At 48.4% G+C, this 12,291-nt stretch overlaps 1 protein-coding gene across 1 annotated transcript in view; it reads left to right on the top strand.

Annotated features, from left to right (window-relative positions):
• The first annotated feature begins 2,473 nt into the window (after nt 1-2,473).
• WNK2 (WNK lysine deficient protein kinase 2) overlaps nt 2,474-12,291 on the top strand; it is a 110,741-nt gene continuing 100,923 nt past the window's right edge. Inside the window, exons 1-2 of the mRNA XM_068694091.1 lie at nt 2,474-2,834; nt 3,123-3,827. Of these exons, the coding sequence (XP_068550192.1) occupies nt 3,210-3,827 (618 nt within the window). The 5' untranslated portion in view covers nt 2,474-2,834; nt 3,123-3,209. The remainder of the gene's footprint in view (nt 2,835-3,122; nt 3,828-12,291) is intronic.

Here is a 12,291-nt window from a genome sequence, read left to right as displayed (position 1 = left end):
AGCTTGGTTAAGGTCACTGTGCCAGAGGTAGCACATTCACTGCCTTACTGTTGGGAAGAGCTGCAGTGTCAGATGCCACCTGCATGCCAGCTGTTCCAGTGGTGCATCTATTTCAAGTTTGCTCTTAGGTTGCTCTAAGAATCAGGAAAACTGTAGACGCTGACCTTTTTCTATGCTCTGTGGTAATAAAGCATACCCTTATCTACCTGTCTGTCTACTGTCACAGGGCTGAACTCAGGATAGCAGAAGAATCAGCAGCTTTTCCTTCTGAGTGACTGAAGGCAGGCAGAGCAAACCCATTGAAGCAGCTGGTGGAGATGTAGCTGGTGGGACCCTGTTCCCATCAGCTAGGGAGTCCTTGGCTAGGTTGTGGAAAGGCTGTGTCAGTCTTTACCTGTAGGTTTTCTTCAAGAGTCCACCCTATGCAGCTGTCAAGCTCTCGTTGCCAATGAGGGATCCGTGTTTGAATGGCAGGGCTTTGGGGAGACTGCTGGAAACAAGAGCCCAGGTGACTGCATGGCTGAGTGCTGAATGTGTCTCCAGGTGCTGCATCTGTTCTGGCTGTTAACACCCAGAAAGGCCTGGATGGGCACTTCCTGAAGGCCACTATTAAAAATCATCCACGAAAACAGATTCCGAACATGTGATAGTGGGTCGCTATTGACTTTGTGATGTGCAAATTGTGTTAATTTTTCAGGAGCCAAATGGACACCAGAAGAGCAGTGGGCACACGTGCTCTCATGACGCTGGACACCACAGCAAGCACCAGTGGATGCTCAGCAGTGAGAGAGCTGGGGTGAAGATGGCTCTTGCTTATTTACTGAGCACTGGGTCTGGTAAGGAGCTCACCTGCAGCTCAGCAGGGTTTGTGTTCTTGGCCCGTGTCTTAGGAGGCTGTTGTGGCTGTGCTCTTAGGCTGATTCCTACAGGTCGGAAGGAACAGAGTAGTTTTCCTTTGTTAACGCACATTGGTTTGGTTAATAGTGCTTCTACACCGAGGAAACAGCCTGGTAAGAGCCCTGGGAGTGGGGGGAATCCTTTCAAATTTGGATGACCTAATGCTGTAATAGGGAGACATTGAATCCTCCATAATTGCAGGGTATTTTGCAGTTTTCCCCCAGGTTAAAGAGTAATTCCAAGGGATAATGATATCCTTTCCTTTCTTTCTTGTTTTTTGATGTAGTCCTCATATGAATGCACACATTATATTTGTCTTCCTCCAAGAAGGCCTGGCAGTGAAAGACAAATGGGTGCATCAAGTCTTTTTTCTCCCCATATTTTTCTTGATTGTGGATTTGTGGTTTTGATATTTGTTCAGCTCTAGAATACTCCCCTGTTCCTTTTGTCTAGCTGCTGAGTGAAATGTTGGCTGCTACTTTTAGTTTCATTAGCCTGAATCTTGTCCCTTCGTCTACATGGTGGTGGGAATTTCTCCAGCTGGGATGAGAGTTCAAGGTCAAGTTAATCAAATAACTGGGAGGTGTCAGGGCTCTTAACCTTCCCTGCTTTTCTCTTGCTAATGTTATGCTGCTTTCTGTTAATTAAATGTCTTGTCCATGGGGTAGGAAGAGCCCAAGGTACAGAACTAGCCGTACGTCGCTCTGTAGTTTCACACATCATGCCAACCTGTGTTCTAGGCCACAGCTGCAAGACCTAGAGCTAATAATTGCATTGTGCTGTATTCAGACACTTCAAAAAGCAAACCCCTGAAAGATCAAATGTTTCCAAACCCTGAATTACTGGTCATCAACCGCGATTTTAAAATAAAAACTGGAGCTTCTATAACAAAAAAAAAAAAAAAAAAAAAAAAAAAAAAAAAAAAAAAAAACAAAGGCAGGCAGCAGTATTTTTATTTTAAAAGGTTTCACAATCCCATCTGAAAATGAATAATGAAAAACTGACGGCGGTTGCTTAGCAGTCAAGAAACCTCAGGAATTCTGAATTCAGGTAACAACTACTGGTAAACCCGGTGGGTTCGGGTTTTCTTTTTCAGATGCGCTGATTTCGTTAAATCCTCGTTCCCCGAAGGCGCCTGTTCGCCGGAACGCGACGCCCCAGAGGGCAGCAGCGCCCCCGCTGCCGGCAGGTAGGGCCCGTGGGTAGGGCCCCTGGGCAGGGCCAGCCCCGCGCCTCGGAGCCGGCCGGGGGCAGGGGCTCGCTGCGGGGGGCTCCGGGCACGGCTCCCCCCCGGCTGCGGGGCCCGAACAAAGGAGAAATGGCTCAGCTCGGGGGCACCGAGGAGGAGACCCAAAGAGGGGGGGGGGGGCTCCGAGGACGCCCCCCGCAGCACCTGGGGGGGCCCGGGCATTGTCTCCGGCGGCCGGGGGCGGTGCGGGCCGGCCGGGGTGCCGCCCCCCCCGCCCCGTGGGCGGCCCGGCAGCGGCGGGGCGTTAAATGGGGCGGGCGGCGGGGGGCGCTTCCCATTGACAAAAGCGGGGCGGGGGCGGAGGAGCGAGGGGAAGGGAAGGGGGGGCAGGAGGGGGGGGGGGGCGGCCACTGCTGCTGCTGCTGCCGCCGCCGGCGTCGTCGCCCATCCTCGCGTCGCCCGTGGGGGCGCGGCGGGGGCTGCCGCAGGGCTGGCCGCGGGCAGGGGCGCACCCCGCGCCCTGAGCCCCGCCGGGAGCCGAGCGGAGAGAGCCGGGGGGGGCCGGGCACTGCGGGCAGGGCGTGCTGCAGGGGCGGGCCGAGGGGCTCCCTGCACACCCGCACACACACACACACACACCCGCAGCCACACTCGCGCACACACACACACGGCGGCACCCGCCCCGCCTCCCCGCCGCCCTTCTCATCCCCGTCCATGGCGCCGGGCACGGCAGCCCCCCGCTCCGCACGTAAGTAAAAGGGGCCCCCGCCCACCCCCGCTTTGTGCTCGGAGCTCCCCCCGGGAGGGGATGGGGGGGCTAAGGTGGGGGGGGGCTAAGGGGGTGCGACTGGGCCCCGCAGCTCGGCTGGCCGCCGCTGCAAGCCCCCCATGGCTCGGTGTGGGGGGCGCGGCTGCGGGGAGGGGGGGGACGAGGGAAAAAGGGGGGACCGGGGAAGGCTGGGGGGGAGGATTAGGGAAGGGGGGACCGGGTCCGAGCGGTGCATCAGGGCTGTGCGCTCTGCATTGCCCCTGGCAGGTGGCGGAGGGGCGGCCCGGAGCGGGCCCGCAGCGCGGTGACTCCCCCCGGCCCGGGGGCGGCGGCGGCGGCAGGAGCTGAGAGCCGATGGAAAGCGGGGGCGATGCCCGAGCGGCCCCCCGGCGGGGAGGAGGCGGCCGCGGGCGGCTTCCAGGCGCTGCCGAGCCCGGCATGAACGTGGATGGGGCCGCCGCTGCCCCGCCGCTGCGCCCGCACGGCTCCAGGGACCCCAAGCTGGTCCACCAGCGGTTCCTGCGCAGGAGCGTGGTGGACTCGGACCAGGAGGAGCCCGCTTTCGACCTTCCCGAGTCGGAGCATCAGCGGAAAATTATCCTGCTCCCGAAAACGCGGAGGATAATCGCGGAGAGGGCGAAGGCGGGGCAGGGGCAGGAGAAGGGGTGCCTGGGGACAGAGCCCCCCGGGCAGCTGAAGCCGGGGCCAGCCCCCGGCGGTGCCCCGGGGGCGGAGGAGCAGAAGGAAACCGGCAAGGATGCGGAGAGGAAGGAGGCGGCGGACGCTTCCAAGGACCACGGCAAGGCGAAGAAAGAGGAGCCGGAGGAGGAGGCTGACATGAAAGCCGTTGCCACCTCGCTGGGTGGCAGGTTCCTCAAGTTTGATATTGAACTCGGGAGGGGATCCTTCAAAACGGTCTACAAGGGGCTGGACACCGAGACGTGGGTGGAAGTTGCTTGGTGTGAACTTCAGGTAAGCCCGGCTGATCCGCCTGTGTTTTATTTCTGCTTTGTAAGCCTAGGAGCTAAGGGCAAGGTGCCGGTGGCATCCACAGAAGCTCGGCTTTGAGCAGCCTTTATAGTCACCATTGCTTAGTATCCAGTGTCTAACTATAGCACAATATCCTCATTGGCTCCGCATCTACCACCTTATGTACACTCCTCCCAGGCTTAACCCTCACAGCTCTGTACCCGGCTGCCGAGCTAGCCGTGGTAATATAGGAGCTGTCATATTGCATAAAAAGGTCACGAGTCGCTCTCTGAATGCGCAGAGCATGCTGAAGAGAGCTCAGCACAGCTCCTCTTCCCCTCCCTACCCCCCAGCCACTTCAGACTGACACTTCACAAACAGCAGCTGGATTTAGCAGGAGCCAAGCGGCAGGTCTAGGTTAAAGAAACACACGCAGCGTATAAATGAACGTAAATGCGTTTGCGCGCTTCCCTTTTCCCACAAATATAGATGCGCTGTGCTTTTATGCAGACAGGGACGTGTGCTGTCTCTTACCCTGCCCGTTCCCTCTTCTGAAATTGTGCCTGTCACCAGCTTGTGAATTGAACCTACTTGAGTGCTTTCCTTTTTTTAATGCATTGTGCACTAGCGCTTCAGTCAGGTCAAAGACTTGTGTATCCAAATACCTTTGAAAAGTGAGGTTTGAAATAATGGGCCTGTTTTAGCTTCTAGGTCTTTAGACTGAAGTCACCCATAATACCCAAAGAGAGAAGATACAAATACTGTCATTTTGCTGTTGTGGGGCATGGTTATTGCCTTTTGTTTATTTATTTTACAGTGCGTATAGTCTCAGTTGGAGACCATATGCTTCTGTATGTACGCATATATTCCTGCTCTTGTAAAAATGCCAGTAGAATGTTTCATTTTTTTTCTTTGTGAAGCTTTTAGTATCTATTATGTGCATCCCTTCTGTTAACATCTATTCTAACAAGGCCTTATTTGAGAGAAGAAACATAATATAGATTTATTTTTTTTCCCTTGAGCTATTGTTCAGTCTGAGTTGGCTCCATGGTTTCGGTGGGAACTAGCGATGCAGCTCTTGGTTCCAGTCCCAGGTCCCTAAACTCCCCCTGGACGATTGAGCCTCATGGCCTGTGAGGGTGTGAGAACAGCACGTAAATATTGTGCTGCATGAAGCTTGAGTTATTTATTTATTTACCCTTGGCACAAACCGCTTGTGAGTTACTCCCGGCCTGGTGGGGTAGGCAGGGATGGATGTGCAGCCGCATCTTTATTCCCCGGCGGTTTTGTTGCACAATAGGGTTGCAATTCACCGCAGCGCTGCTTCCCTCAGAAGAGGTACAGGCAGCGCGCCCCGGCCCTCGCAGTCTCTCGCCTCAGCAGTTTCCATGAGGCAGAGCTCAAAACGCGCAGGCTGGGCAGGTTGAGGCCGCGCAGCTGAGGGCAGGCTGTGCTGGTGCAGGAGGAGGCTCAGCCCCAGCTCATGCCCCACAGCCATGGGGCTGGGGGAGGGCTCTGGCCTCTGGGGGTCTTGGGGGGCAGTGTTGGAGGCTGCTGGGGGGGCTCTGGAGGAGAGCTCAGCCCCACAGCAGTGCCAGGAGCAGGGTGCATGAGGCAGGCCTCGTTGCTGTTCGGTGGCTGCTGGAAACCGAATTGTGAATGTGTAAGGCTCGTACTGCAGTCACCTGAGATTCATTTAGGGCAGTAATTCAGGTCCCCTCTGAGGGAGTGTGTGTGTATGGGAATGGGCTGGGGTGGTTTAGCTGTCTGACAGAGCTCGCGTGCACCGGCCAGAACGCCACAGAGCAATCACAGGGAGCAGGAATTCATTTTTTTTTGCCAATTTTTTGCAGTATGTTCTATCAGGGGAGTGGGAAAACATGTTTTCAAGATATTTTCTGTAACAGAATAGCTTTAGCTACAAAAGACTGCCAGATGTATTGGAGAATCCATTCTATTGAAATTCCAGTGTTTGGGTCATTTAAATTGAAGGAGATTGGGAAGGGAAGTTTGCAGTATGAAGTTTAACTGGAGATTGCTTTTCTTATTCTGTATACTTGTTTAGGAATTCCTGAACTGACTGTAAAGAAATAATCTGTAGTAATTCCAGAATTCCCACTGGTTTCTGTTGTCAGCTGTATGTGCTTCAATTTAAATCAGGTCTTGCTGCTAGATGTTTTAAATGCAATATATGCAAATTGGTTTAGGCCCCTAACTGTAGCAAGAGTGCTTGTTATTAAGCTACTTTAGAAAAAAATGATGTAAATCCACAAAAGTGTATATGGCTGCTGTTTTTCTTTAACCATTCATGTCCCTTAGCTATGCAGATATCAAAGTATTGCCAGAATGAGTGTGTATGGGAATTGTGGGAGACAGTGATTGGGTCTGGAGTGAAAAAGTAGAGCTGAATGGCACAGGTCTCCAACACCACGTGAGGCCTTTGCTTTCAGGATTAGTCTGCAAGAAAGAAGCAATGGAAGGTGCAAGTAGCTGCGTACTGACTTGGGCAGGACTTTCGTGCTTCAGCAAGGGATTTTTATTATGGAAACAAGCCAGAGTGCTGTGAAGGAATCACTTTATTCACAATATTTTGGAAACTTTTATGTATAATAATGTGTACTGTGCCATTTGGATATGCTCCTTTCTGTAGAAATTTAGTGTTCAGATACACATGAGGGGGAGCCACGACTGCCATGCTGTCAAAATGCCTTCCTCTGTAATCTCACACCATCAAAAACAATGGGAGAGCCTTTTTGCAGGAAAATGGCAACGCGTTGTACTTTGTCTCTCTTCTAGAGATGTGCTTGGCTTGTTACTTTTAGAGCCTGAGAGCTAAAAGCTAACAGTGTTGAGGTTCCACACAGGCATTAATCCCCTCTCCTTGCTCAGCAGTTTTCTCAGCCCAGTTGTACTGTTGCCTGGGTGTCTGCCTCTTTCTGTTCATCTATACAAAGACCCTGCAAGCCAGTCTTATTCAGTCCTTTTATTTCATTGAAAAGATGGCTTTAGGGTTCAGAACCAAAATCATGGCTAGGATTAGAGTAGGACCCAAATGGTAACCAAGCTAGATGTGGGTTTTAGACCCGTCTGTGAAGACATGAAAGCTTTAGTCAAATTCTAGCTAGAAAATAAGTTTGTTGTTCCTTCCTGAAACTGAAGTATTGGAATGGGATTAGTGTGCCCTTGCAGTTTGGAAGGGTTTGCATTCTAAGGTTTTCAACAGCTATAATTAATTTTAATTGGTGGCATACAATTGCTGTGTGGTGAGGCTTCAGTAACAGTATTTCAAGCATTGTGCTCATAAGTAAAATGTTAGATCATGAATAAGGAATATAGGCTTTTGCCAACCTGCTGGCAAGCCAAATAATGTTTTTAGTTGGATGAATAGTTTCCAAAATCCCCATCCTGTTCTCCTTAGGGAATGCGTGGGGAAACTGCAGAAGAGCCTCACACTGTGCTATCTCAAACGCAAAGACCTCATTGTACCTCTTGGTTCTTGCTTTGATGCTGAACACTACGGTTTCTGTTTGGTTGTAATTCATTTGGGTTTTATTTGCTAAAAACATGGAAAAGATACGCCGTCTCCTGCTGTTGCTGTACCTGTAGTGGAGAGGTGAGAAATGTGTGTTGGTGAACGCTGTAGGGCAGCTGTACCTTTTCCACCAGTTGCACAAGACTTGCTCTGTGCTTATAGGTGGACATGTCCTCCATGTGCTCTGTGTGAGCGCTTAGTTCAGGCATTGGATGCTAGAGGTGTCTGGGGAGCTATGGAAGAGCGAGGGAGGGACAGAGGTAAATTTCCCCCCTTCCCCATTTGAAAAAAGAAATCAAGAGTGCTGAAATAGCTCTGACTGCATTTTCTGAATAGCTACCAAATAAAGAACACTGTGAAGGACTTCAGTGGTCAAACAAACAAACAGAAATGGCACAGTGGGGTGGCAAGAAATTACCCCTTTGTCCCTCTGCAGCTTTTCTGCTGAGCTTCTGGTGCTATAGTTCTGTATGGAGAGACTTCATCTTTACAAGGTGAGTGTTGTGCTTTGTACTTTCCTAGCACTCTTTCTTTTGCTATGACAGGTCCACGGCATGGATGTTTTTGTGTAAGCAGAAATGTTTGCATTGTTAGAAGAGGGTGCCCATAAAATGGGCAGTGTTAAAGTTCACTTGACACCGACTAACAAGTGGCTTCTGGCAGTGGAAGGAGGATGTCCTGAGCTCCTGTGTGAATTCAGGTGGCTTCTTCATGGAAAAGTCAAAACTTCAGGATTTTCACTGGTGCAGTAGTTTGGCTTTTATGGTGTCCTTATTGGCGACAGCATTCATCTGATGTCAGAAGAGCAGATTGTTACTATCTGTGCTGTTAATTTATTGGCTTGGTAAACTTTGTAGTGTAAATGAACAGAACAATTTAGCAAATTCCTTTGGAAGAAGAAAGGAGGAAAAATGTATCTGAAAGCTTGAATCTGATATTGCGATGTGCTTATATTAAATTAACTCCTGGAGACTAATATTGTCTGTTTCATGTTGATTTCTGAGATAGTGACTTCTGTTTCAGTTGAAGCAATTGGTTTAGCTCTGTTCCACAGTGTCAATATGAAGACACGTGCCTGTATCGCTGGTGTTTGTTAGGAGCGCTGTCTCCATGACAGGGAGAAACGGGATAGGAATATGGTAGTGAACTATTAATAGACTGCTTCTCAAATTCAGTAAATGAAATAGAGCTGGGTCAGACTTCACATTGTTCCTTTGAATCAAATGAGACTCCTTTCTTTTGCTTTTGAGTATGTTTCCATACGGGTTGGTTGTACACCTTTGGTACTAGTTGAGCTGTTTCCTTTTATGCACGTGTGGTCCTGTAGCAGTAAAAGGAAGTGACTGAAAAATAAAATCAGATCTTGATGTAAAGGATATTCCTGGTCCCTTTGGTCATCTGTTGTTTGCAGCTGATGGGGGGGGTGGGGAAGGGGCGTTGATTTTTGGAACTATCATCTGAATAATGTTTGCACTTGGCACACTGTCTGACTTGTGTGTGTGTAACATGCTTACATTTTGGTCTGATTGCTGCCTTGCTTTGTGGCCAGGGTGTAACAGAGGTCTGAAGAAAGCCCAGGGGTGCTGGTAATGATGTGCTAAAAGAAGGATGGCAACAGCAATTCAGCTACTGGAGGCATCAGGATTTTTGCATGCTGGGAGCTACTAGAGGTGCTGCAGAGATCAGGAAGAGCGATGCTGGGCTGGGCGGGTGGAGGGTAGAGCGCCTGTTGTAAGGACCAGGTACGAAGGCAGTGTTGAGGAGGTATTGGTGAATCCCTGCATTTCAGGAGCCCAGCTGTACTGGCAGGTTTGGGTGTGAGCGATGAGGAGAGCTCGGTACAACTCTCTGATCAGAGGAAAGGCAGGTTTTAGACTTGCCACTTCATAGCCATTCCCTGCCAGCAGCAGGGCACTTACTGCATCTTTAGGAGGTTCTCCAGGAGGTTTGGCCTGGAAACACAAGTGTAAGCTAAGCACTTACGTGTGGCACCCAGAGAGCCTGTAAGAAAAGGGCAGCCAAGCACATGTCATGGGAGTGCGTGATGCTTGGCACTGTTGTTGGAAGAGACATCTTTGTTTCTCTGAAATAGAGTGATTTATGCAAGTAATGTTTGGAGGAGATCTGAAATAGTCATGCAGCAGCAGAACTGGCTTTCCAATTGATTAGGTTTGTGTATGTGAAATTCAGGTTATGTCTAGAAATTAGTTATTTCCCTGAAGTGATTCTGGCATATTAGAAAATCTGGATGCTATCTTGATGAGACTTGATTTCAGTGTGCCTGAAGCCTGGCGAGGGAGGGGGAAGTTGTGTTGGTTTTGTTTTTTCCCATGAAGCTGAGAAATCTGACAGCTAGAAACGACCTTCATCTGATGTCGCGCTATTCTCTGTAGCCTGAAATGGAGGAACCAAGTCCCTTCCTTTCTGCAGATCTTCTGCCTGCTCACAAGTGAGAAACCTGCCTTACTGCCAGACGCCGGCTTTACAGTGAGGCTTTTGCGGGGTCTTAATGAATGTCTGGAGCCTCTGCTGTGCCAGAGCTGGGAGCCTGCTGAGACTGCAGGGTGACAGATGCAGGCCTGACCTGCACCACGCGGGTGTGTGTGTACCTGGACGTGTGTGTGTGGAAGTGGCACAGCTGATGATGGGACATTGCTGAGCCATGGGAGATGTGTCAGAAGGCAGTGGGGTCTGTCCTTTTTGGAAGGCATGTTTCTCCCATTTGTTAATCCTGCAAGCCATATGGCAGGGAAGCCTCTCAGTTGCCAGCCAGGCCTCTACAGGGTTTGATCAATTCAGATTGAATTCTAAATCAGCTGCTGATAAGTTTCTACCAAAAACTTTCTAGAGTAACTGTTTTGTTTGTTAGCACTGACTTGACTTTCTCTGAATGTGTACAACTGGGAGGTCGGTGTGTGTTGGCATCCATTCTGCTCAGTCCCTGAAAGAACAAATAAGTGAACGCATGCAATTGTACTTGCCTCAAGTTTCTTTTGGAAGATGCTCTGTTTTATGCTCGAATGGACTTACCTGGGTTTTCAGTTCACCAACCTCTCAACAGTTTTTTCTTAAAAAAAAAAAAAAAAAAAAAAAAAAAAAAGTATTCACCTCTACCAAACATGCCAGGTCCTGCATATCCCTGTCATGGCTGTAGCATTGTCACAAATAAGCAGCGGGTGGATCTTGTTCCCCCTTACTCCAGGGTCTTCCACATAAGTGCATATACATTTTAATTCATACCAAGTGTTAGTGTACACAATCTGAGCACAGTAAGCAATTTACTGGAACGTAACTTTGCTGCAGTGTGTGAATTCAACGTAACTAATAAGTAATATGGTAGTTAAGCACACAAGGGGAGTATGGGTGAACTGAAATGCTATAGTATGGGAACATACATGTCAATTAAACACCAAGGAAAGAGTAACATAAGACCTAGTGCCATCTGTTCTTCAGTTGTTTGCTCCAGAGGGATACAAAACGCTTATTCATGAACTCTCAGGAAAACAGATAGGAGAATACAGGCTCAAGTAACGTTAGCATTTTTTTTCCTTTGGCCTTTTTTGTGAATTCAATTTGATCTTCATTCCAAACTTCTTAAAGGAAAATTAAATGTACTTTAAGTAGTATTTGATCCTATTAAGAATCTCTGCAGCACTTTACCAAAGTTAGTTTGAATTTTAATGCAATTTTTGGTTAGGCAAGTAAGCTTAAACCAGCATTGATTGCTAGATTATAAGAAAATGATTAGATAACACCCCAAAGGGATGTTTTTCTGTTGCATTCTAGTCTTTTCCTAATGCTTTTTTAGTGGAAAAGCTGCAATGTAGTTAGTTACTAAAGCTACCAGTTCTTCCAGAGATTCCAAAAGTCCTGCTGCAGAAAACTACTTTAAAGGTTTTTTGTTTCGTCATAATCCAGAGAAGTTATATTTGAATCAATATGGATGGTGGCTGCCTTTTAGAGTTATTGGGTAACTGTCTTGCTACAAAGTGAATGAAAAAAAAAAGCAAAATATGGACCTTAATAAACAGTGGCTCTGTACAGAGCACAGCAATGTTGTGGTCCCTGCAGGTATTAGCTATACTTGTCCAAATACCATGGTCGGTTTGTTTCAAGTGTTTAAAACTTTTTAAAACCTAGTAAGACCAAACAGATGGAGGAAGTTTTTTTTTTCTTTATGAAAATAATAAGAAGTTGGCTATACATTGTGAAATGTATCTTTTATTAAAGTATAAATAGCATTTGGCTGCTTGCTACATTGACAACTGAATTGTTACTTTACAAAATAAATACAAGGTAGGTATTGCCTAAGTCTGCTCCTGAAATGAATGTTTCTCTGGTGCATAGTTTGGGGATTAAAATTATGGTGTTTATTCCAGGTTTTTGTACAATAAGCAGCTTTTTTAACATTGCTCTCCTGATGCTGTCTGTTTTGTTTTTTTTTTTTTTAAGTTGGAATGATGTTTAGGGTGACCCGTTGTACTCGCTGGAGCTGCTACAGCTGTGCCGGTTGGCTGCGCGGGATCAATTCTGGCTATTAAAGTAGAGCAGCGCAGGAGGGGGAGTCACATTTCCAGATGTATCTTGTTGCTGCAGGCCTGCACGGCTCATGGCTGAAACGTTTGATACCTAGATCCTGTAAAACTGATTCCAAATATGTCAGCTTTGTTCTAGGTTTTACTGATTATTTAAGGGAACTTGCTGGGGTCATGTGCACTGGGACTTGTTTTCTTCCTGTTCTGCACCAGTGCTTACTTTGAAAATTGTTGTTGATAATAAAGCAAGTGCTGCACCAACAGAGCCGCTTTTCTGTCAGCTGCAGCAAAAACTTGCTTTCAGTTACTTATGGAGGATGAGAGCATCTTGTCCTTTGGCAAACAGTGCAACCATGATGAAAATAGGTTGCTTTGGATGAACATGGTGTTGTTGGTCCCT

This window comes from Anas acuta, chromosome 11 (genome assembly GCF_963932015.1).
Source record: "Anas acuta chromosome 11, bAnaAcu1.1, whole genome shotgun sequence".
In the NCBI taxonomy this organism is placed as follows: Eukaryota; Metazoa; Chordata; class Aves; order Anseriformes; family Anatidae; genus Anas; species Anas acuta.
This window is presented reverse-complemented; position numbering and strand designations above follow the sequence as displayed.